Consider the following 24,784-nt stretch of genomic DNA (forward strand, 5'->3'; position numbering starts at 1 on the left):
CTGCTGTTGAAGCCCTGGGGGTTGTGTCACCCCCACCAGAAATCAGAGGAACTTTTCAATAACATTTGTTTCTTCCGGTCAAAGTTGATCCTTTCACTGACATGAGTGGGGGATTTCATTTTGTAATAAAAGCTGAATGAAAACGTTTTAGGGCCAGCCCTGCTGCCCTCTGCCGTGATGTTTCTGGAAGGTCCTTGGTGGTGGGAAGGGACCCTGGGCCCGGTGAGTGCATTTTTGGCTGCCACCAGGGAGGGGCCTCTGAAAATCCATACAAAGGGAGGCGCCTGTCGGGGGATGCACTTGGCCCACACACGTGTGCTGGGGAGGCCGTAGGGACACAGAAGTGTGCTTTGGTGCAGGACAGGCTGGGCTGAGCAGCTCCAGAAAGTAGGCGTTGGTGAACCCCTAAAAACATGAACCTTCTCCAGCAAGGGCATGGTGAGGGGTCCCCCAGAGCTCACGGCACACGTGGGAATCGTGCAAACTAGGCTTCGTGGTGAAAATACCAGGAGACTTGTAAAAATTCATAGAAAATGCGTATTTTGAAAAAAACTATGCATGGGTTTCAAAATGTTTTTACACCAAAATAAATTCGCACTAACTTATTATATCTGGACATGATCTAGTTTGAGACACTAAGGATAAAACATCAGTTTGAACAGAGCCCTTCTCTTGAAAAGAGCCCTTCTCTTGAAAAAAGCAACTTGAATTCTGCTAAAATGGAAGCCAGAACAAACAACAGGTTTACAGTGAAGCTTGGGTGGAAGAATGGTGAAATCATTGATACTTAATGAAAAGTTTATGGGGACAATGCCCTAAAGAAATCAGCGGTTTACAAATGGACGACTCATTTTAAAAAGGAATGCAACGGTGTGGAAGACGAAGCCCACAGCTACAGACCATCCACATCAGTTAGTGAGGAAAAAATTCATCCTGTTCAGTGCCCTAATTGTAGAGGACCCACAGTTAACAGCAGGAGCAACAATTGACACCATGGGCGTCTCAACCGGCTCAGCTTACGCAGCTCCGCCTGGAGAATTGAAGTTGAGCAGCCTTTCCACTCAGTGGGCGCCAAAACCATCACGTCCAGATCAGCTGCCGACAGGAGCAGAGCTTTTGGTGGAAATGTTCAGCAAGTGGACTCAGAGTCCTGAGAGTCATAACAGGAGATGGAGCACGGCTTTCCCAGGACCATCCTGAAGACAAGGCACAACCGCAGTACTGGCTACCGAGAGCCAGAGGTGGCACAGTCACAGTAGAAGCAGGCTGGTCAAGCAGGAGTAAGGGTCACTACAGCAGGTTTGGGGAATGCCCAAGGCATTGTGCCTGTTCTGGAGGACCAAAGAATGAGAACGTCTGCTTATCCTGAGAGTGTTTTGAGAAAGTTCCTCAGCAGTTTCGCAGAAAATCACTGGGAGAGCTTCCCCTGACAGGCCTTTTTTTTTTTTTTTTTTTTTTTTTTTTTCCTGAGGTAGAGTTTCGTTCTTATCACCCAGGCTGGAGTATAATGGCACGATCTCAACTCACTGCAACCTCTGCCTCCGGGGTTCAAGCGATTCTCTCGCCTCAGCCTCCTGAGTAGCTGGGACTATAGGCGCACACCACCACACTCGGCTAATTTTTGTATTTTTAGTAGAGATGGGGTTTCACCATGTTGGCCAAACTGGTCTCCAAACTCCTGACCTCAGATGATCCACCCATCTCAGCCTCCCAAAGTGCTGGGATTACTGGCGTGAGCCACCATGCCCAGCACCCCACCCTTCCCTGCCACCAAGAGTCCTTCTCCACAACAGTGCTTCTGCTCACTCCTCATTAAACTAGGAAACCTTTGCAAGAGCTTTGAAGAGAAACTGTTAGGCATCCACCTTCCAGTCCTGAATTGGCTCCTTCTGGCTTCTTGTTTCCTAATCTTAGAAAAATCTGTAAAGGGCACTTATTTTTCTTCATTTAATGTAAAAAAAAAAAAAGGCTGCATTGACATGGTTAAATTCCCAGATTCCCAGGACCTCAGTCCTTTCGGGAGGAACTAAATGGCTGCTGTCACCATTACAAAAGTGTCTTGGACTTGATGGAGCTTAAGTTGAGAAATAAAGTTTATGTTTTTTGTCTTTTAATTCAATTTTTCCACAAACTTTGTGAAGTCCCCTTTTTAAAGGCTCCACTTTTGTTCCACTGTCCTCACCTGCACAGGCCCCTTGCACCTGGACCATTGCAGGAAGACACCAGACCACCTTTCTCATGGGGTCCTTGCTGTCCCCCGAAAGGGAGGCCATATTTCTGCTCCCCTCACCCACAGAGGGAGTGCAGGAGACTCTGAAAGTCAGCGGTGATTATTAACTCAGAATCGAAGGCGGCAGCCCAAATGAGACATGAAACTGCTGAACTTCCCCACACACTGATAGCACACGCATGCATTCATAGCACACACATGGATCCATAGCACACACACGCACTTGTAGCACATGCACGCATTCATAGCATATGCATGCATTCATAGCACACACAGATTCATAGCACACACATGCATTCATGGCACATGCATGCATTCATGGCACACGCATGCATTCATGGCACATGCATGCATTCATAGCACACGCATGCATTCATAGCACACGCATGGATTCATAGCAAATGCTGATAAGATCAGTAGACGATGGACTGATAAGTTCTTTTGTGTTAAGGAGTGCTTTTTCCCCTTTCCAAATAGAATATTTTCCTTATTTCCCTAATATAACTTAAAGAATTTCTCAGTGGTTCTGTCTTTTCCAGTGAGTTCTCTTACATTTGTCATCAGTTTTCCCTTTAAAGATTCTTAAGCATCTTAATTGCGTTGTAATTCCCCTTACACCTGTGTGTGTTGGTGTTCTAGGGTGACTAAGGAACACGTGGGCTCCCCAAGCAGGGCTGGCAAGGGCTCTCGGCCCTTTTGGCCACACACAGTCCCAGCACTGGGGGCAGTGGGTGACTGCACATTTCTTCAGTGGGAGCTGTGGAAAGTGCATTGTAGCAGCAAGGGCAGCCTGATGGGGCGAGTGGAGCTAACCCTGTCTCAGAAGAGAGGATGGGCAGGGAGGACCTGGCCTGGGAGGACTGGGCAGAGAGGACGGGGCAGGACCAGGGAGGGGTGTTGGTAGGACAGGGAGCTGGCTTCACTCCCCCAGGTTAATGCAGCTTGTGCCATGGGGGTTACAGAAATATGCAGAAAACAGCATATCAAGAAACAGCGATGCTCTCACTCTCACCGAGCAAGTCTAGTGGGGCTTGTTGGCTTGCATTGTGAGATGTGTGTGAAATGAGCCTGGATCACACGCAGGTTGATTCCCTTCTAATTAAGCGTGGGTCGCCAGATTCCAGCCTGCTATGTGGAGCCCTCAGGCCGCCAATGGCCGAGGGGGTGCGGGGCAGGCATGATCAGTGCCAGAGGGAACCTTGGGGTTTTGTGACTGTCCCATCCTTCTCTCAGCTGACCCAGTAACGCCTTCTCCTGCCCTTTGCAGAACGGTGGTCATGCCGATCGCCAGCGAGTTTGCCCCGGACGTGGTGTTGGTGTCATCGGGCTTCGACGCCGTGGAGGGCCACCCCACACCTCTCGGGGGCTACAACCTCTCTGCCAGATGTAAGTGGTTCTGCGCATGACCGAGGAGCCGGCTCTGCTCATGTCCATGATCCGCTGTGTTCCACATGTCGGGTCTCCTTTTCAATAACGAGAGAAGGAAAGGCACCTTTTTACTAATGACCAAGGTCCTGACCATACTGGGAACCAGTCCATTTGGAAGGCTCCAGAGAACTCAGAGTGGGCAGCGGGAGCTCAGACCCAGGCACCTCAGGCATTCTTTGCCCAGGAGGGGCCTAGGGCACACGAGGCTCCCTCTCTGGGATGCAGGTGCCCAGGAACCTGCAAGCCACCTCCAGGGGCAGGTTCTGGTCCCACCGAGAGCTGAGATGCGCCCTGTGCTGCTTCTCTGGCAGGCAGCGCTCCTTGGAACCGTAAAGGGAAGTTCCTGGGAGCACAGCCAAGTTCAGAGTTGGATGAGGAAACCTAGGATGTGGGGGTCCTCTCGGAATCAGCGTTAGGGGGCATGCTGTCAGGACGGGAGGAGGGACTGCCTAGCGGTGCTCCCACTGTGCCTCAGTAACTCACAAGGAGATGAAAACCTCCTGGCATCAGCGCTTGGCACATACAAAGGACTGGCCACCTCCCCCACCCTGGAGTCCCTGAGGAGCCTGGAGAGCCTCCTGAGGCCCAAGCTTCCTGGAGCCTTGGTCCTAGCCCTGGTGACGCCCTCAAGGGCCCGGTGTCCATAGTGTGCGGCCCTCCCCACTCCTATTGGCACAGGCGGACAAGGAGGGGCCCATCTCTCAGGTCCTTGCACGGCGAGGGTGTGGCTCACCCAGGAGACCTGAGGCGCCCCTTGGTGGCCAGGCTTCTGTGGGGCCTCACACAATCCACCTGCCCCCAGGCTGTGCAGCCTAGTGGCCAGCAAAGTGACCAGATGGAGGGCAAAGAGCTTCCACTGTGCCCAACGCCCCACAGCACCCGGCCCGGAGCACCGCGGCCACCACATCCTTAGCTTCCTCCTCATTCCGCACAGCTGCCTCGAAGCCCCTGTCACTGTTCCCATCAGATGGGATGAACCGAGGCTTTGGGAAGTTACAGCCTCGCCAGCCCATGATCGGGGCCACTAATCAGCAGCGCGTGGTTCCCGGCTCTCTAATCAGCACCAGCCTGGCCTGGCTGAGGGTGGTGATTACCCTCATCCAGCAGGCATTCCCTCCCAGGGTGAGTGATGTGGGTGCAGTGGCGGGACTGTGGCTTCTGATCAAAGCCAGACGCTCAGACCTGGACGTGGGAAACCCCTTCAGGAGGACATGCAGCCTGTGCACATGTGTACACATACATGTTCAGAGCATGTCAGATAACCAGAGCCCGCTGGGCCGTGGCCACAAGAGCATGGCCATAGCCCCTCTGAGGGGGCCAAAGGGCAGGTGGCCTGCGGCCTCTGGGTGGGGCTGGCTGCCCTCGTCCCCTAGAGCAGATGATTTGCTGATTACAAATCAAAGCATTGAAGCCGTAATTCGTATTCTCAAACAGATCAAAGAGGAAATCCAAAGCCGAAACTCCTCAGCAAATTTATTAAACCAAACCCGGCCCGGCCGTGTATCTCGCCACCCCCGCCCCCAGTCTTCTTACAATGCCGTGAGATGCGTTTCTGGGCTGCACTGGCCGCGGCCCTCCCCTGTTCACACCGCAGTCTCCCGTTTCCCGCTGCAGGCTTTGGGTACCTGACGAAGCAGCTGATGGGCCTGGCTGGCGGCCGGATTGTCCTGGCCCTCGAGGGAGGCCACGACCTGACCGCCATTTGCGACGCCTCCGAAGCATGTGTTTCTGCCTTGCTGGGAAATGAGGTACGAAGACCCCAGAGACCCCACGGGACACTCCACACTGACAGGCTTGGGGTTGTGGCCTGGCTGCCCGACAGCCCCAGAGTGTGAGAGCCAGTGGGTCTCTGAGCATGTGGGTGCCGCCGCTCCGCCTTGCACCTGCCCCCACCCCTGCGTAGCTCTAAATGTGGCAGAACTGTGATGATGGCTGGACGAGGTGGGTGGGGCAGGACTGGAAGGAGCCCTTTTGTCGTGAGAAGATGGCTCAGGGTCCTCTGCAGTGCAGCTGCACCCTTCCAGTTCAGGGTCCCTCTGTCCTTTACATGGAGTACGTTGTGACCAGAGGTTTTCTGTTTCTCTCTTCATGTCCTCTGTGGACAGTCAGCTTCTCTAGGGAATCCTCATGTGGGTTTCGATCAGTGGCCCCGAGGCGGCCTGGGGCTCTTCTGCCCAACAGGCCTATCTGCTGCTCTGAGCCCCCAGGAACATGGCTCCCTGCTGTGTCCTTACCAACACTGCTGGAGGGAGGCAGAGACGCTGTGGTCTGTACAGCCAGGCCTCCGAGGCCTGGGCAGAGACAAAGAACGTTCCAGGAGGGGCTCGGGGTGAGAGCACCGCCTGCAGCGTTCCACTCCCGCGTGATGTTGGGGCCCAGGCCTCCCTGCTCAGGGGCTCGGGGTGAGAGCACCGCCTGCGGCGTTCCGTTCCCACGTGATGTTGGGGCCCGGGCCTCCCCGCTCCAGTGCAGGTCCTGAGAACAGCCGCCCAAAGTGTGGAGGACTCGGGGGACATGTGTCTGCGTCACTTGACCACAGGAAGTGGAGAGCAGGGCAGTGCGGAGGCTCCAGCACACCAGATGCAGAGGCCTTGCTGGGGGGCCTGGTGGGAGTCTGCCTCCCGTGCCCTCTGGGACTGCTGTCCCCAGCCCGGCAGTCCTGAGGACAGTCTCAGAAGAGTCGGGGTGACAGGGCACTTAGTGGGGGTGTCCTGGTGCTCAGTGGTTTTCACCCCCATTGGATGCTCAGCCCCCACTCTAGGGGGCTTCTCTGGAAGCAGCATCCTCATTTTCAGCTCAAGGAAAAGGCAGCACTCTGCCATCCGACCTCACCTGTCTTATAAAAAGATCTCCCCTGCCCCTTCTGCTTGGGGAACCAGTGGGGCGGCAGCAGCTCAGACGCCCTCGGGTCAGTGCTGGCTTTTGCCTGCCCGTGGGTGCTCCAGACCGAGGTGCTGGTCCCAGGCCCTCTGTTCATCAGATGGGCGGTCACACAGTCACAGGTGCCCTGCACCCTGGGCTCTGGTGTCTGATGGCTCCTACTGACAGGTGCGCTGTCTGGCACCTGTGTCTGGCATTGTGGGGTGGGGGGGGACAGAGGGACAGCAGGGACTGCAGCCTTCCCAGGACACTCTGTGCAAGCCTCCCCGATGGAAAGCTGGCCCTGCTCACTCCAGGACGATCCAGGTGCCGTGCAGCTAGGGGCAGCACCCAGGGGCACTCAAGGTCACAAGCGGTGGGGAAATGTCAGGTCGCACAGGTGGCCACCGTCCCCTGTAGTTAAGCACAGCTCTCGCGGGGTCTGGTGTGCAGGCATCGTTCACCTTGTTCTGGAAAATGCAGAGGCAGGGTCTGCTCTCTGGCCCACTGTCTGTGGGTGGCCTCAGCGTGTGCACTGGGCCTCGAGGTGGCCAGCACACAGGGCACCTTGCAGAGGACGCCTCATACACGTGGGTATGGGTGCTGGCATTCTCGTGAGCGTTAGAACAAAAAGGGGTCTTCTTCCCCAGTGCAAACCCCATTATGAGAGGAACCCCACTGGTCACAGCCAGTTCCCACCTCCACAACCTCTGCCCTCTGTCCCGGGGAAGCAGGTTGCTTTCCCAACGACTGGTAGCTTGCTGCTTACTGGGGGCCGCTTTAGCAGAGGAAGCCGCGCGTTTCTGACCTGGGTCTGCTCGTGAGATCAGGGTCTTACTGTGAGCAGTCAAGACCCCCACCTTCCTAGGGCCCCAGGCCGCCTGCAGCACCAGAACCTTCCTCCCTCCCCTTCTGTTGGGGCCAGTGTGAGGGGCAGCATCAGAGACAGTGCAGAGGGGACCTGGGGCTGCAAGTCCTACCTCCAGTCAGGGCCTCCCCAGTCAGGGGTCTCCCCCTGCATCAGAAGCGGGGGGCAGCACAGGGCATCCTCCGGGCCCCTCCCGCCCCCCTCAGCAGGCCTGCAGCCGTGGCTTTCCCAGAAAGGCCAGTTTTGTAATCCTAAATTTTGAAAGATTCGCTCTGAGACAAACCTGCTTTATTTTCCAGGAAAGGTCTCATTCAGTCACAGGCCTAAAGGCCAAGCACACCAGAAATATCTCCAGGTGACAGAAACTGCCCGGCCCAGCAAGGGGGCCTTTCCGGACTGGGGAAGCCAGGGCGGTGCGCGTCAGCTGTGTGTTCCTCCAGCCCTTGCCTTGGAGGGTCCATCCGAGAGAGAGGGGCAGTGTCCTTAGAACCTGCAAGGCGCTGTCTCTCTGCAGTGACTCCTGATCTAAGGGCCGTGGGTGAGGCCTGCAGATTATTGGCGAGGCTCAGTGCCTTGCCCCAGTGACCATATGAAACCACCGAGGGAGGGCCAGGACTGGCAGCGCTGAGCCTTGGCTCACCCAAAGGCTGCCACGGGGCCTGGACCCAGACTTGGGAAGCCAGGAAGCTGGTGGTCAGGGAAGTGAGCACTGGCCAGCAGTCTCCCAGACAGGAGGAAGGTTCGGTGGCTTGAGGAAGTAGAGGATGCCAAGGGCAGGGTGACCTTGGGGGTCAGTGAGAGCCCAGAGGTTCAGGCACCTCACGGGAGGACAGTTGGGCTCTCACAGAGGGCGTGGGGGAGGCTGGACTGGCCAAACCAAGAGCACGAGGCAAAGGGTCCGGGCCTGAGGTGGTCTCTTGGGCCCCACTGAAACCCCTGGATCTTCTGAGGGGTGGGCACATATGTCCCCTTGCACAGCTCCACTGACAGCTGACAGTGCTGCCTTAAAGACTGCAGGACCACGGCCTGGTCTGGGAGGATGGGAACGGTACCATGACCCACTACAGAGCAAGACCCCTGGGTGCGTGACCCCGGGCACAGCAGACCTGGCGAATGTGAGACCCCCTGGGTGCCAAACCCCAAGTGCACAAGACTTAGCCAGGGGAGCGACAGCAGGCGATGGCCAAGGGCAGGGCCTTGAGGGGGAGGCTCAGGACCTTGCATAGCCAAAGGGAACCCCATGGGACCTGCAGCCTAGGCCATCAGAGTGCCAGCCAGAGGGGTGCCAAGAGGGGACATGGGCAGTGGCTGCAGGTACCAGGACATGCCCTTCCTTCTCCTGGCTGCCTTTGCTGGTCAGGGATGGTGTTCACATTAACATAAATCACAAGTAGATCAAAGATCCAGGTGGCATCCCTGCAGCGGGCAAGCTGGCCAGCGACAGGCTGGATAAAATACCAGGCTGCTGTTTAAAACGTCCAAAGCACTTTACAGATGCTTTCTTCACATTAAACAGTCTTTTCCCCCTTTTTGCTCCAGTTAAAAGGCAACTGACGTATATATTCTACCATCCCGAAGCCTTATGGTGCTTCTGGCTAGTTATTTTAAATAACAATAGGGAACTTCGCTTTCAGCCACGGCCTGTTCTTGCTTCCTGATGCGCGTTTGGTCTTCCAACAAGAAAATATTCTTTTACTTAAACACATCAGAAAGCAGGAAGCACTCATTTTATCAAGGTCTCTTTAAAAGTCTCTTTAATGCACAAGAGTTGGCCCAGGCCCCGCTCCTCTGCCCGGCGGCCTTTGATGAAGGTTGATATACAGTGTGCCGGGCAATCTGGCACACACAGGCGGGGCCGCCAGCTGTGACGGCAGTGGCCTGCAGGGATGCTGCTGCAGCAGAAGTGGCTGAGTTATAGGGTGTGCAGGACAGGAAGCGCAGAGGGGCCTCGGTGTCCCTGCTCCCTATCAGAGTGACCCCTCTGTCTTCAGCGCGCACATCTGGAGGCCGGTGCTGCTCCCAGCAACCATTTTATTTAATAGTTTCCATGTTCAGTTTTCTGCAACCGCCAGTGACCACGGATAGTGAAAAGTCCCTACGAGTGTCGCATGTTGCAGTGTAGACGGGCCATGGAGTCGTGTGGGCGCAGCACCGAGTCGGGCCTCCAGCCAACTTCCATCAAAGACCCTGCACCCGACGGCCACGGGGATCTGTGTGGCCCAGGCCCGTGCCCCCGGGAGGTTGGGGAAGGACCATCTCTCCTGTCTGAGACCATGCCCCAGGCAGGTTTTTGCTTGGGCCAATTTTCTACTTTAGTCATGGGGATTTCAGGGTTAAAATGCCACCATCTCATTTAACCCACTCCAGGATTCGTGGAGGACGTTCGTGGAGCAGGAGGGGGTGTTGTGTGGAAAAGGTTTTCCCCCAGAGGTTAGCTCATTAGTTATGTCCTGATGCTTTGTGAAAGGTGTGGACCTGAAGCAGCTCGAACAGTAACAAAAACCCAGTATATGTGAGGGACTGAGTTGGATCCACCTGAGATCTGCCTGCTGCCTCCAGCCACTCCTCCTCATCACACTCACACCCCACATGGGCACCCTCTTGTACACACACACCACACATGCGCACACACACGTACCACAGTCTCACGCACCACACACACATCCTCACACGCACACCACACAAGCACCACAGTCACACATGCACACACCACACGCACTCCCTCTTGTGCACACACACACCGCACATATGCACACCCACAGGCACCACACAGTCTCATGTGCACACACCACACACGCACACCCTCTCATGCACACATACACACATATGCATACCCACACAGATGCCAGTCTCACATGTGCACACACACAGGTACCACACAGTCTCACGTGCACACACCACACGCGCATCTTCGCACACATGCCCACCACACATGCACACCCACACAAGCACTACAGTCACACGTGCACACACACGACATACACACCCTCTTGTGCATGCACACACCCGACACATGCACACACAGGCACCACAGTCTCACACCACATGCACCACACACGCATGCCCTCTTGTATATGCACAAACCACACATAGGCACACCCACACAAGCACCAGTCTCACATATCTGCACACTCATACCCTCGTAAATGCACACAACACAGTCTCACACGTGCACACACAGGAACTACACGCAGTCTCACACCACACACGTGCACTCTTACCCCACAGGCTGCCACACACGCACATTCATACACATGAATGCTCACACACACACTCACACTCCCCCCATGCCAACAGCAAACGTTTTATCTGCGCGCAGCCACGTGTGGCACACACAGGATCCACATCATGTGTCCGGCTTGCTCCTCTTTCCATCTGGGCTGCCTAAGCCTTCCTGGCCAACTTTCAGCAAGGCGGAGCCCAGCCTTGTGGCCTTCAGAGTTCAAGGAGCTGTGGCCACATGCAGCGGGGCCGTCCCTCTGGGCCCCATTACCTGGGTGTTGGGATATGAGGGACATCTCAACGCTCCTCCTTCCTTGGGGCCCCCCCCCCTGTAAAGGAGCCTGCGTGCATGCCGCACGGCCCGGACCGGGGCAGGTGTGGGCTGCTCCAGCTTTGCTTATGATAGAGTTGTGCTGAGCTTCCGGGCAAGTCCCCAGGACACTTAAGTGACCATGTCTCCGGTAAATGTCCAGGAGGGGAAGTGACGGGCCCAGGATGTGTTTGTTCACCTTTAGGAGATAACATGAAGAGGCTTTTTAAGGGTTGAAACTGCCTTCAGCAGTGACGTGACCAGACCTCAGCAGCACTTGGCATTGTTGCCCCTTGACCTTTGCCAGCTGGACGGGGGTAAAACGGGCCCCCCTGCAGGGCTCCAGGTCCCTCATGACCACCACAGCTGGGCAGCCCGGCATCTGCCTATTGGCCACTTGGGCTCTCCCTTCTTGTGAAGTTCATGTCTTTTGCCTGTTTTTCTATTGGATTTTTTCCCTATTTGTTCCTAGTGGGGTGAATTAGACAGATGGACAGAGAGAGGGAAGGAGAGAGGGAGGGAGGGAGGGAGCGGTGGTGTGAAGCAGGTTCTCCGCACATTGGTGACCAGCTTTTCTGAGTCCAGGGGGACAGAACACCCACACACACGTTCTGTGCAGCGGATTTACTGCTTACAGACAGGCAGCAGATGATGGCAGAAGACCAGGGCACCGTGAGCCGGTCCCCCAAGGCTTGGAAAATGCCCCAGTGGATGGAGTCCTGTCTGCACGCTCCTCTAGGAAACAGCCTGTCCTGAATTTTGTACCCCGAGTGCCGTGTGACACACTGAGCTGAAGCACTGAAGGGTGGCCTGTTTCCACTGGTGGAGGACTGAGACAGAGCCAGGCTGGCCGGCCCGTGTCCTCCGCATCTCAGGCTGTGTTCCCCAGCACAGTCCACAGTCACTCTCGAGAACTATGAGTGTGAGGGACCTGGGTGGGTCCAAGGCCCTCTGGAGAGCTGTCCTGCAGGCTGGTGGGTGGGTCCAAGGCCCCCTGGAGAACTGTCCTGCAGGCTGGTGGGTGGGTCCAAGGCTCCCCGGAGAACTGTCCTGCAGGCAGGTGGTTGAATCCAAGGCCCCCCGGAGAACTGTCCCACAGGCTAGTGGTTGAGTCCAAGGCCCTCTGGAGAACTGTCCTGCAGGCTTGTGGGTGAGTCCAAGGCCTCCCGGAGAACTGTCCTCCAGACAGGTGGGTGATAGCTGGGTCTGTACGAGTGTTCTCCTCCCTGTCCTCTGGAGGAGTGGAGGTAGGATCAGAGTAATCCGTTCCTTGACTGGGAAGACTCTCCTAGGCCACAGGTTTACTTTGGGTGAAAATTTTAAATTACAGATTCAGTGACTTTAATAGGTCCATGTAAGTTTCCTATTCCTTCTTAATTTTGAGAAATTACATTTTACCAGAAATGTCTCCATTTCAACCAAAATTTCTTCAGATTTCTTGGCAAGAGTTAAGTGTCCCCAGTTTCCTGCCTTTTACATCTCTGCTCTACCTGCAGCCGGGGCCCCCTTTCATCCCTGGGGTCGTCCCTGTGTGCCCCCGAACTTGGGTTTCCTCCGTCAGTCCTGCCGGATACGGAGCTTGTCAGTTCAATCAGGCACTTCCGCGAATCCATTTTCAGCTGCAGCATCCTTTTTTCTTCTCAGAATTCATTTGTCTGCTTTGCCGTCTATTTTCTTTACTTCTTGTTTTAGGACCACTGTGTTCTCTTGCTAACTTCTTACACTGAATATTTAGTTTCAGTCTTTCCTGATATGTGCAGTTAGGGCTGTAAATGGCTCCAGCATGGCATTCAGCCACTTCTCACGTCATGATAGGTAGCGCTTTTCATTAGTTTTTAGTTCTCAGCATTTCCTGATTTCTATTATGAGTTCTTCTTTGAGCCATGAGTTGATGTTTTCTAATTTCCAAACATAAGGACTCATGGTTCTCTTTTTGCTATCAATTTCTAACAAATTGCACTGTGGTAAGAAAAGGAAGTGTGGTTGGCATTTACTTTTTTGTGGAGACTTGCTTTACGGGCCAGTGCGTGGTCAGCCTACGGAGACATTCCACATGTGTTTGGGATAATGTGTCTTCTCCGTCTGTTTCACAGAGTTCTGTTTGTGTTCATTAAACAGAGCTTGCTAATTGTATTGTTCAAGTTTTGGTTTTCCTGACTGACGATTGTCTGCTGGATCTGAGAAAGACATGACGAAGTCTCCCTTGTCTTCTTTCCATTACACCTTTTTAGACGTTTTAAAGCTGCTTTACTAAATACAGACATTTAACATCATTTTGCCCTTTTGTGGTGAATTAAAGTTTTATCACAGTAACCTTCTGTATATCCAGTAATGGCCTTTCCCTTACATCTTTTGTGCCAGATATTGGAGCTGTGACCCCAGCTGCCTTTCGGTCAGGTTTGCCTGCCTAGCATCAGTTTTCCTGTGTGACTTTCAGCCTTCCCCTGACGTTTCAGATGTGTCTCCTATAAACAGCAAAAGCCTGGGCAGTATGTTATTTTCATGTCCTGTCCAGTGGTCCGTGCTTTAAGTGGAAACGTGGGTCATTTGCTGTTAGTTTGATCCCTTTTTTCAGATGCCTTTGTACCATCTTACTTTACTCTTTGTTTGTCCCCATTTCCTGGAGCTCTTTCCTTTTTCTCTTTTCTCACCTTCTCTTGGGGTAATTGAGGGTTTCCTGCATTCCATTTTTTCCTCTACTGAGTCCAAAGATATGCAACCTATTTTCTTGTTTTTCATTCATCATTTTCAACAATTGGAGCATGTATTCTCAACACAGTCAGCATCCTGACTCCCGCCTCTGTGCAAACCAAAGCCGGGACTGGGCCAGCCCCGATTAGGGTGCTAGGGTGCCACGGTGCCACAGTAGACACAGAGCACCCAGGTGGATCTCCTTCCACTGCAAAACTACTTGTTTATCAGACATGGAAATTGAACCAGGGCCGTGAGTGGTTTTGTTTGTTTTTGTTTTACTAAATCCGGCAGCCCTAGCTCCAGTGGCCCATCCCAGGTTATATCACTGATGGTATTTCATTTCCTGCTTTCTTTTGTTTGATTTCACTGATAAGACACCATTATTATTGCTCTGTGTCATCCTCTTCATCCAGGCTCCCTCTCCTGCAGTTACATCATTTTCTTGGCTCATCTTTCCTTCTCATTTCTCACACTGTCTTCGAGGATTATTTTCATACAGCCTTAAGTGTAATACAGCCACTAGCGTGTCCCTTGGGAAAACACTCATGTGGTCAACTTCCCCAGCTCATGCTTGTGAGGAGGAAGTTCTTTATCTCACCCTTGTTCTTGGATGATAGTTTCACTGGATAAACAATTCTGGGTTGACAAGGATTTGCTCTTGACACATTGAAGATCTTCAGCCACTGTCTGCTTGTCTCCGTTGCTGTTAGGGAGTTGGTGTGTGGCTAATGGCTACTCCTTTGAAGATTCTGTTTTCTCTAGCAGCTTTTATAATTTTCTTCTTGCTTTTGATGTTCTGCAGTTTTACTCTGATATGACTAGGTGTGCACTTCTGGTTTTTATTTTTTCCCCCTGCTTGGGTCTCAGATCTTCCACGTTAGGTTCATAAATTTCTGGTTGTTTCATCATACAGAAATGTCATTTATTTTTAATACATACTCAGCATATTTACTTTTTATAATTTATAACTGATAATTTCAATAACTGCAGTCTTTAAGGATCTAATCAACATTCTTAATAAACTGAATTTTTAGATAGTTTAAGATTTACAGAAACATTGTAGAGATCATGTACAAGTTCCTCATATCCCCCTCAGAAAACGTCTTCTACTGCGAACATCTTACCTCGATACGAGTCATTCGTCACAACTTAGAAACCAATGCTGGTCCGTGACTGTTAACTCCAGAGTGTATTCGATGTCACCAGCTTGACCGCAACTGCCCCTTTTCTATTCTAGGGTCCTGTCCGGGATCACACATCACATTTAATCGTATCGTGTCTTTTGTCTCAGTCTTCCATGGTTTTTCAAGGAGCACTGGCCAGGGATTTTGCACGCTGTCCCTCAGTTTGTGCCTGAGTTTTTTATCCTGGTTCTGTGCTTTGGGGAGGAAGATCACAGAATCAAAATGCCGTTTGCCTGTCGGATGTGCTGCCAACACGGCTCACTGACCTTGATCATTTGCTGAGAGTGATATTTGCCGGGTCCTTCCACCATTGGGTTACACTTTTACTGCCTTTCCAAATGTATTCTTTGGGAGAAAGTCACACTCAGCACAGCGCACACTCGGGGACAGAGTTGGGGAGGCCTTAAGCTCCATCTCCTGGAGAGGGGAGTAGGTACGTGCGTTATTTGAAATGCTCAAGGACTTGTCTCTGCTCCCTGTGTATTTATTTAGTTATTTGTTCTTATCCCGGTGAACTCCTGGGTATCTGTCTTACACTTTGGGTCATGCTTCAATACCGAGGTGTTTATTTTGCTGCTCAGCTGGTTCCTGCTCTGGCCCTGGGACACCTTTCAGACTGGCCCTGCGTGTCCTGTGATGGACCCGTCCCTTGACCTTCAGGCATGTCCTGATTTCCCAGCTCCACAAGGTGCTCCAGGCTCTCCTTGTATTTTCCCTGCCCCAGCCTTGAACTGAGCCGTTCTCCAAGGAGCCCACTTCCCTTCATTGGAGAATGGGATTGTGACCCTCACTCGTCTCTGCTGACCCAGGCTCGTGCTGGCTCGCTTCTGTGTTGTTTGGGGTTTTTGTGTTTGGGAACTCCTGCTTCCTGGAAGTTAACCGGCTGCACTCATTTGCAGCCTGCTGTGGGGATGTGTACCTCCAGAGAGGCCCTGCAGTGGTTTCTGCCTGGCGCCCTGGCCTGGCGGAGCTGACACTGTCGATAGTAGCTGTCCACTCACAGTGTCTAGAACCAGGCAAATTCTCAGGGCCACTTTGTCTTTTCACCTCTACCCAGAAGCCAGAGTTAAAACCCAAACGCTCCTTCCGATGGCCTCTGTGGGACAAGTTGTTGTGTGTCTGTCCTCGCTCACCCATCCTTTCCTGACAGTGGTCTTTCCAGCCCCAGCCTGCACAGCCCAGGGCTGGCTCCAGGACACCTGGGGACATGGGTGCTCTGGCCTCCTGGATCAGGTCCAGCTTTGTTCCAGACCCAGCAGGTTTTCCCTGGTTTTGTGGGCTTTTCCAGTTATTTAAAGGCGCTTGAACTGTTGTATTTCTATATTTTTATAATCTATTTCAATCAACCTTTTTTTAAATTTTTATTTTGAGACAGGGTCTCACTCTGTTGCCCAGACAAGAGTGCTGTGGCACAATCTCGGCTCACTGCAGCCTCTGCCTCCCAGATTCAAGGGATTCTCATGCCTCAGCCTCCCGAGTAGTTGGGACTACAGGCGCACACCACCACACCTGGCTAAGTTTTGTATTTTTAGTACAGACGGAGTTTCACCACGTTGCCCAGGCTGGTCTGGAACTCCTGACCTCAAGTGATCCACCTGCCTTGGCCTCCCAAAGTACTGGGATTACAGACATGAGCCACCACGCCTGGCCAGTCAACTATTTTTAATTGTTGTATTGCAAATGCTTTGCCCTGTTGCCCTGTCATTTACCTATAAACTTCTTCCCTGCTTTTACCTCCTGCCAGTACTTAGGGAAAAACTTGGTGTGAAGGATTCCCTCTGAGAGATCTGACTTCTTCTTCCATTTCATCTCCCCCAACCCCACCTTCCACTGCCCTGAAAGAAAACCAAGATCAGGGGATATTCAAACATTTTTATTTTTTAATAAAAGACAAGGAAAAGGAAAGTGATGAAGCAAGCATCCCTCCCCCTAACGTAACCCCATGGCATCGATGGCGGATACCAAGCTCATGTGCTGGTGCCAGCCCACTCCTGGGGACCATCTTTCTTCCTGCTACTTGTAGGAACCCACAAATATACCTTATAGTGCCCTAAAAAAATACCTACATAAATCCACTTTTACAAAAAAGTTATATAATAAATACCACAGCACGTTTGACTTTTTAAAGTTATTTTTTTCTACTCTGTGGGCAAATGCAGCCCACAAGGGACTCTGTGCTCAGGAAACAGTTGCAGTCTCGGTACACCCCATCTAATGCACGTGTGGATTATATTGGCAGTCTTTATATTCTTATGTATTTTCTTCCAGCTTGATCCTCTCCCAGAAAAGGTTTTACAGCAAAGACCCAATGCAAACGCTGTCCGCTCCATGGAGAAAGTCATGGAAATCCACAGTAAGTTGCCTGGCCGGGTGCTCACAGGGGACACGCTCCTGGGAGCAGGACCCCACTGCCCCGCATCCCTGTCCCCCTATACCCCCAGCTCCTCTCCATCCCACTGCCAGCTGCTTCCCCAGGGCTGCAGCAGGAGGCCTTGCTTTCAGCTACATTTCTTGAGCTGGTAGAGATTCACATTTAACTCCCACTGGATTTTCCCCGGCCTGCTGGGATGGTTCCATCAGCCCATTTTGTAGGTCTAGAGAATCAAGGCCCAGACAGTCTCAGTGTGAAGCCACTTGCTCTAGGTCCCCAGCTAGCAGTGGGAGCCATGACTATGAACCTGTACCCTGGGGACTCCGGCCTCTTCCCTGGACCAGAGAAGCCCACGTCCTTAGATCAAAGAACCCTTGGCCCTGCAAAGAGGCAGGATATAGGCCCTCCGCCTTCTGGCACCGACCCTCAAGGAGTGGGTCCTGGGTGCAAGGGCGTGGCACACAGCCTGTCTCAGAGGCACCTCCCACACCCTGTCATTGTCGCAAGCCCAGCTTGTCTTGCCTTTGAGATGACTCAGATGGTTGACTGTCTACACAAGCAGGTGTAGTCCAGAGCTTGACTCTCCATTTCCCTGTGTGGGGGAGTCCTGGCCTCAGAGTCCTGAAGCTGACCCTGGACCAGGCCCAGCCCTCTACATACACCCGCTTGTACCTGATGCAGGACCCCTCCACCCCCAGCCTCTGTGAGGGCCCAGGCAGACGACCCCTCAGCCCCAGCAACAATCCACCAGCTCATCTTCTCCCAGAGATAGGAAGGCTCAACCCAGCAGGCTGGCAGCCCCCACTCCTGACCACCCAGGGCAGAAAGGAGCGTGGAAAGCCAGGCCCACAGGAGCCTCTGTCTGCTGTCCTAGGCAGGCCTGCTCCTGGAGGGACTCGAGCCACTCACAATGGGGAAACATTTCCAGAGATTCTCGGTCTTCACGAGTTTATAGCCATACAGTCTTCTGCTTCGTGTCTCTTCAAAGACGGGTGCTTTTAAAATCATAAGGGATCAATCTCGTTTGAGGCTCAGGGTCCCGCAGGACCCTCCCGGGCCACAGTGCATCCTGCTTAGTTACTGAGTGACCTTCCTCACCCCACCCCAGGCAAGTACTGGCGCTGCCTGCAGCGTGCAACCTCCACGGCAGGGCGTTCTCTGATCGAGGCTCAGACTTGCGAGAATGAAGAAGCCGAGACGGTCACCGCCATGGCCTCGCTGTCCGTGGGCGTGAAGCCCGCCGAAAAGAGGTGAGCACCTGCCTTGCCGCCCACCTGCCCTGCTGCCCACCTACAGGCTCACCCAGCCCCACTATGTCCAGGGACACTCTCTTCAGGGTCAGAACCTTTATGGCACGTGCCATGCCAAACAGACTAGAGACAGGCCGGCGTGGCCCCCTCCTTCTAGGGCCAAAGCCCCTTAGAGACGCATGAGGAGCGTTAGATACTGAACAGATGGACCTGGTGCCCCCGTGCCTGGGTAGGCTGGTGGGTAGGGCAGCGCACAGCCTTTAACCCACGTTCTGTTCTCTCCTCTCTGTGGTCCACCTGCCCCACGCCCCTGTCTCTTTCTCTTGCGGGATCCACAGACCAGACGAGGAGCCCATGGAAGAGGAGCCGCCCCTGTAGCACTCCCTCGAAGCTGCTGTTCTCTTGTCTGTCTGTCTCTGTCTTGAAGCTCAGCCAAGAAACTTTCCCGTGTCACGCCTGCGTCCCACCGTGGGGCTCTCTTGGAGCATCCAGGGACACCTGGCATACAACAGCCACGGGAAGCCTTTCTGCCACCCAGGCCCACAGGTCTCAAGACGCACATGCACACCTGGGCGTGGCAGCCTCACAGGGAACACAGGACAGACGCCGGCGACGCGCAGACACACAGACACGCGCAAGCCAAGCACACTCTGGTGGGGCCCGCGAGGCGCCGTGGAGGACGGAAGCCTGTGGCGACAGGCGGCCGAGCTGCCGAATTCAGTTGACACGAGGCACAGAAAACGAATATCAAAGATCTAATAATACAAAACAAACTTGATTAAAACTGGTGCTTAAAGTTTGATTATTACCCACAACTCCACAGTCTCTGTGTAAACCACTCGACTCATCTTGTAGCTTATTTTTTTTTAAAGAGGACGTTTTCTACGGCTGTGGCCTGCCTCTGTGAACCATAGCGGTGTGCGGTGGGGGATCTGCACCCGGCGGGGGGGGGGATGGAGTGACCTTTAAAGAAAACAAAACTGGACAGAAACAGGAATGTGAGCCTGGGGGAGCTGGCTTGAGTTTCTCAAAGCCATCGGAAGATGCGAGTTTGTGCCTTTTTTTTTATTGCTCTGGTGGATTTTTGTGGCTGGGTTTTCTGAAGTCTGAGGAACAATGCCTTAAGAAAAAACAAACAGCAGGAATTGGTGGGACAGTTTCCTGTGGCCAACCGAGTCTGGCAGTGCTGGCACCGCGAGCTGGCCTGACGCCCCAAGCACGGGCACCAGCCGTCATCTCCGGGGCCAGGGACTGCAGCCCGGTGGTCCCTGTTTTGCTTTATTGCTGTTTAAGAAAAATGGAGGTAGTTCCAAAAAAGTGGCAAATCCCGTTGGAGGTTTTGAAGTCCAACAAATTTTAAACGAATCCAAAGTGTTCTCTTCTCACACGTCACATAACGATTGAACATCTCCATCTGGTCGTGAAGCATGTGGTAGGCACACTTGCAGTGTTACGATCGGAATGCTTTTTATTAAAAGCAAGTAGCATGAAGTATTGCTTAAATTTTAGGTATAAATAAATATATATATGTATAATATATATTCCAATGTATTCCAAGCTAAGAAACTTGATTCTTATGAAATCTTGATAAAATATTTATAATGCATTTATAGAAAAAGTATATATATATATAAAATGAATGCAGATTGCCGAGGTCCCTGCAAATGGATGGCTTGTGAATTTGCTCTCAAGGTGCTTATGGAAAGGGATCCTGATTGAAATTCATGTATTTTCAAGCTCCAGATTGGCTCGATTTCAGATCGCCAACACATTCGCCACTGGGCAACTACCCTACAAGTTTGTACTTTCATTTTAATTATTTTCTAACAGAACCCCTCCCGTCTCCAAGCCTTCATGCACATATGTACCTAATGAGTTTTTATAGCAAAGAGTATAAATTTGCTGTTGATTTTTGTATGAATTTTTCACAAAAAGATCCTGAATAAGCATTGTTTTATGAATTTTACATTTTTCCTCACCATTTAGCAATTTTCTGAATGGTAATAATGTCTAAATCTTTTTCCTTTCTGAATTCTTGCTTGTACATTTTTTTAACTTTCAAAGGTTTTTAATTATTTTTGTTTTTATTTTTGTACAATGAGTTTTCTGCAGCATATGGAATTGTTGCCATCAGAGTTTATTTTCAGAAAGTGAGAGGAGGGACCGTAGGTCTTTTTGGAGTGACACCAATGATTGTGTCTTTCCTAGTCTGTCCTAGGAGCTGCATAAAGAAGCCCAGGGGTTCTTTTTCGCCTTCAACACTAGTAGTAGTACGAGGGGTGGTGTATTTTTCCCCTCTGTGGCAAGGGCAGGGAGGGTCGCTTAGGATGCCCGGCCACCCTGGGAGGCTTGCCAGATGCCGGGGGCAGTCAGCATTAATGAAACTCATGTTTCAACTTCTCTGACCACATCGTCATGATAGAATTCTAACTTCAGTTTTCCAAAGACCTTTTAAGCATGTCAGCAATGCATGGGGCACACGTGGGGCTCTTTACCCATTTGGGTTTTTCCACTGCAGCCACATGGCCAGCCCTGGATTTGGGAGCGTGTGGCTGGAAGGAACCCAGGGACCCTTGTTGCCTGGTGAACCTGCAGGGAGGGTGTGACTTCCTGGCCAGGACAGCCAGTCTTTACTCTTTTTCTCTTCAACAGTAACTGACAGTCACGTTTTACTGGTAACTTATTTTCCAGCACATGAAGCCACCAGTTTCATTCCAAAGTGTATCGGGTTCAGACTTGTGGGCAGAAGTTCAGACACGCCGTGCTCAGGAGGGACCCAGAGCCGAGTTTCGGAGTTTGGTAAAGTTTACAGGGTAGCTTCTGAAATTAACTCAAACTTTTGACCAAATGAGTGCAGATTCTTGGATTCACTTGGTCATTGGGCTGCTGACCGTCAGCTCTGAGACAGTGGTTTGAGAGCAGGCAGAACGGTCTTGGGACTTGTTTGACTTTCCCCTCCCTAGTGGCCACTCTTTGCTCTGAAGCCCAGATTGGCAAGAGGAGCTGGTCCATTCCCCATTCATGGCACAGAGCAGTGGCAGGGCCCAGCTAGCCGGCTCTTCTGGCCTCCTTGGCCTCATTCTCTGCACAGCCCTCTGGGGATCCTACCACCTGCCCTCTCACCCCACCATGACTTATGGGGAAGAATGCATCATCTCACTTTTTTTTTTTTAAGCAGATGATGGGATAACATGGACTGCTTAGTGGCCAGGTTATCACTGGGGGGACTAAATTCTAATCTCATTTAAATGGAGACATCCTCTGTGCAAAGACCTGGCAGGGGGAGGCACGTTTCATCTGTCAGCTCACTCCAGCCTCACAAATGTGCTGAGAGCATTACTGTGTAGCCTTTTCTTCGAAGACGCACTTGGCTCTTCTCCACAGCAAGTGTCCGGGCAGATGGCGGAGGATCTGCCTCGGCATCTGCGGGCAGGACCACATCAGGGAGGGTTTTTTCATGTGCTCTCCCTGTGGGTCCTTGGACCTTTAGCCTTTTTCTTCCTTTGCAAAGGCCTTGGGGGCACTGGCTGGGAGTCAGCAAGCGAGCACTTTATATCCCTTTGAGGGAAACCCCAACGACGCCACTGGGCCTCTTGGCGTCTGCCCTGCCCTCGCGGCTTCCTGCCGTGCTGCAGCGTGCCCATGCCCCACCAGCAGGCGGCTGTCCCGGAGGCCGTGGCCCGCTGGGACTGGCCGCCCCTCCCCAGCGTCCCAGGGCTCCGGTTCTGGAGGGCCACTTTGTCAAGGTGTTTCAGTTTTTCTTTACTTCTTTTGAAAATCTGTTTGCAAGGGGAAGGACCATTTCGTAACGGTCTGACACAGCAAGTTTGATTTTTGCAGCACTAGCAACGGACTTTGTTGTTTTTCTTTTTGATCAGAACATTCCTTCTTTACTGGTCACAGCCATGTGCTCATTCCATTCTTCTTTTTGTAGACTTTGGGCCCACATGTTTTATGGGCATTGATACATATATAAATATATAGATATAAATATATATGAATATATTTTTTTAAGTTTCCTACACCTGGAGGTTGCATGGACTGTACGACCGGCATGTCTTTATATTGTATACAGATTTTGCACGCCAAACTCGGCAGCTTTGGGGAAGAAGAAAAATGCCTTTTTGTTCCCCTCTCATGACATTTGCAGATACAAAAGATGGAAATTTTTCTGTAAAACAAAACCTTGAAGGAGATGGGGGGGAAGTTTGCGTCTTATTGAACTTATTCTTAAGAAATTGTACTTTTTATTGTAAGAAAAATAAAAAGGACTACTTAAACATTTGTCATATTAAGAAAAAAAGTTTATCTAGCACTTGTGACATACCAATAATAGAGTTTATTGTATTTATGTGGAAACAGTGTTTTAGGGAAACTACTCAGAATTCAGAGTGGACTGCCTGTCTCTCTCTTGAGTTGATTTGGAGGAATTTTGTTCTGTTTTGTTTTGTTGTCTCTTTTTATCTCCTTCCACGGGCCAGGCGAGCACCGCCCGCCCTCACTGGCCTTGTGACAGTTTATTCTGATTGAGAACTGGGCGGACTCGAAAGAGTCCCCTTTTCCGCACAGCTGTGTTGATTTTTTAATTACTTTTAGGTGATTTATGGCTAAGATTTCACTTTAAGCAGTCGTGAACTGTGTGAGCACTGTGGTTTAAAATTATACTTTGCATCGAAAGGAAACCATTTCTTCATTGTAACGAAGCCGAGCTTGTTCTTAGCTCGGCCTCACTTTGTCTCTGGCATTGATTAAAAGTCTCCTATTGAAAGAAAAAGAAAGCGAACAGTTTTTGTTTGTTTGGTTTTTTTGCTGTGTGTGCTCCATAGTGGAGGCGCTATTTTCCAATTGATGAGAATGACAAACATATATAATCTATCTATCTATCTATCTATCTATCTATCTATCTATCTATCTATAAAGGGGGCTTGAACCTTACTCACCCAAGAGCTTCTTACGGAATGTGGTAGAAAACCAAGTTGTAATGACACTGTAACCTACTTGATGCCTGTTCGCGCCCGGCGTGAGCTCTGCCCTGGCCGTGGCCACCATTCGCCTCTGTAATTTAATCCGTTTCTCTTGGATTGTCTGGACGTGCCCGACGGTTCTTTCTTTTGCTCAGTGGAGTTGGAGGTTTTGTGTTTGGTTTTCTCATTCTTGTCTTGTTTTGTGTGGGTGGATTTTCACTGACCAATGATATCCTCTTCTGACGGTCAACTTCTTTCCACTTCACTGGAGTCCAGTATTCTGTACCACATCACGCAATGTGTTACTCTTGTGGTGTAAATAAAGACTGCGTTACTTGCCCTCCCAGCTCTGGTTTCTGCCCGTGCACTCTCTTCCTCATTGGCTCTCGCATGTCTGGGGCCCTGTGGGCCGAATGGCCAGTGCCCTGGGTCCCATCCAGATGGTTGCATGGGAATCACTGGACCCCATGGGGACGGCCCCTAGGCCCAGACCAGCGGCAGACCCGACCCCCTCTGCCTATATAATCAGGTCCCATAGGAGTGTCTTCATTTTAAATGTCCAGTAATTTAAATCTTTACATTATCTTCTCCCCCAAAACACTTACCAAGCCATGGTGAGCTGGAAATAATCTTGGAGAGAACAAGGCCAAAGAGAGAGGCCTAGGACCCACACTTAGCCACTTGCCCACAGCCGGGCAAACACACTTCTGAGACTGGAGTCCAAACACTAGCCACAGCTGCTGACCCTCAGCAGCGCCCCTTCCCAGGCTCCCGCATCCAGTGACTAATCAGTTGGGTGCGGAGCAGTGTAAGCACCAGGCCACCTTGGCCCAACTTATGACAACTCAAGACCTGCTGGCTTCCCGGAAGGTACCTGAGCCCCTCCCTAGGCTGATTGCCTTTCCTCCTCCCCTGTCACAGCTGCCAATCCAAGGACACTTTAACCACCTTGCACACCGAAGCCCACCCAGTCTGCTTCCCAGAAACCCAGCCCAGGCACCCAGGTTGCCCCTGAGCCCCCGAAAGACACCTCTGGAACAGAGGGCCCTGCTGGTCCCCAGGCACAGCCGTGTGGCAAGTGGGGTTCAGTCGGCCCCAATATAAGAAGAGGTACTTGGAGCCTGAAGCCACTGAGGCTGGAGTGGTTTTGTTATTGTTACTGATTCAATTGGCATGTTTACTGGTTATAGTATATTAGTTATCTATTGCTTGCAATAGATTCCCTCGAAATTTAACAGCTTCAAATAGCAGACATTTATTACCTTGGAGTTTCTGAAGGTCTGAGTCTGGGTACATCTCAGCAGGGTCCCTGTCTCATCTCCCCTGGGGGTCTAGTCAAATGCTCAGCCAGGGTTCCTCTGGGGGCCCAGCTGCAGGGGGACCAGACTGGGGGTTGGCCTCCAG

General features: G+C 51.9%; 1 protein-coding gene across 10 annotated transcripts in view; it reads left to right on the plus strand.

The window, feature by feature from the left end:
* The window catches only part of HDAC4 (histone deacetylase 4), a 355,816-nt gene extending 332,090 nt beyond the window's left edge, over positions 1-23,726 (plus strand). For all 10 annotated transcript variants that reach the window (XM_030916068.1, XM_030916074.1, XM_030916075.1 and 7 more), the window contains 5 exons: positions 3,498-3,616; positions 5,273-5,406; positions 17,064-17,148; positions 18,275-18,416; positions 18,755-23,726. In XM_030916068.1, coding sequence (XP_030771928.1) covers positions 3,498-3,616; positions 5,273-5,406; positions 17,064-17,148; positions 18,275-18,416; positions 18,755-18,794 — 520 coding nt within the window. In that variant the 3' untranslated portion in view covers positions 18,795-23,726. The remainder of the gene's footprint in view (positions 1-3,497; positions 3,617-5,272; positions 5,407-17,063; positions 17,149-18,274; positions 18,417-18,754) is intronic.
* Positions 23,727-24,784: the final 1,058 nt, after the last annotated feature.

Source organism: Rhinopithecus roxellana, chromosome 14 (assembly GCF_007565055.1).
Source record: "Rhinopithecus roxellana isolate Shanxi Qingling chromosome 14, ASM756505v1, whole genome shotgun sequence".
Taxonomy (NCBI): domain Eukaryota; kingdom Metazoa; phylum Chordata; class Mammalia; order Primates; family Cercopithecidae; genus Rhinopithecus; species Rhinopithecus roxellana.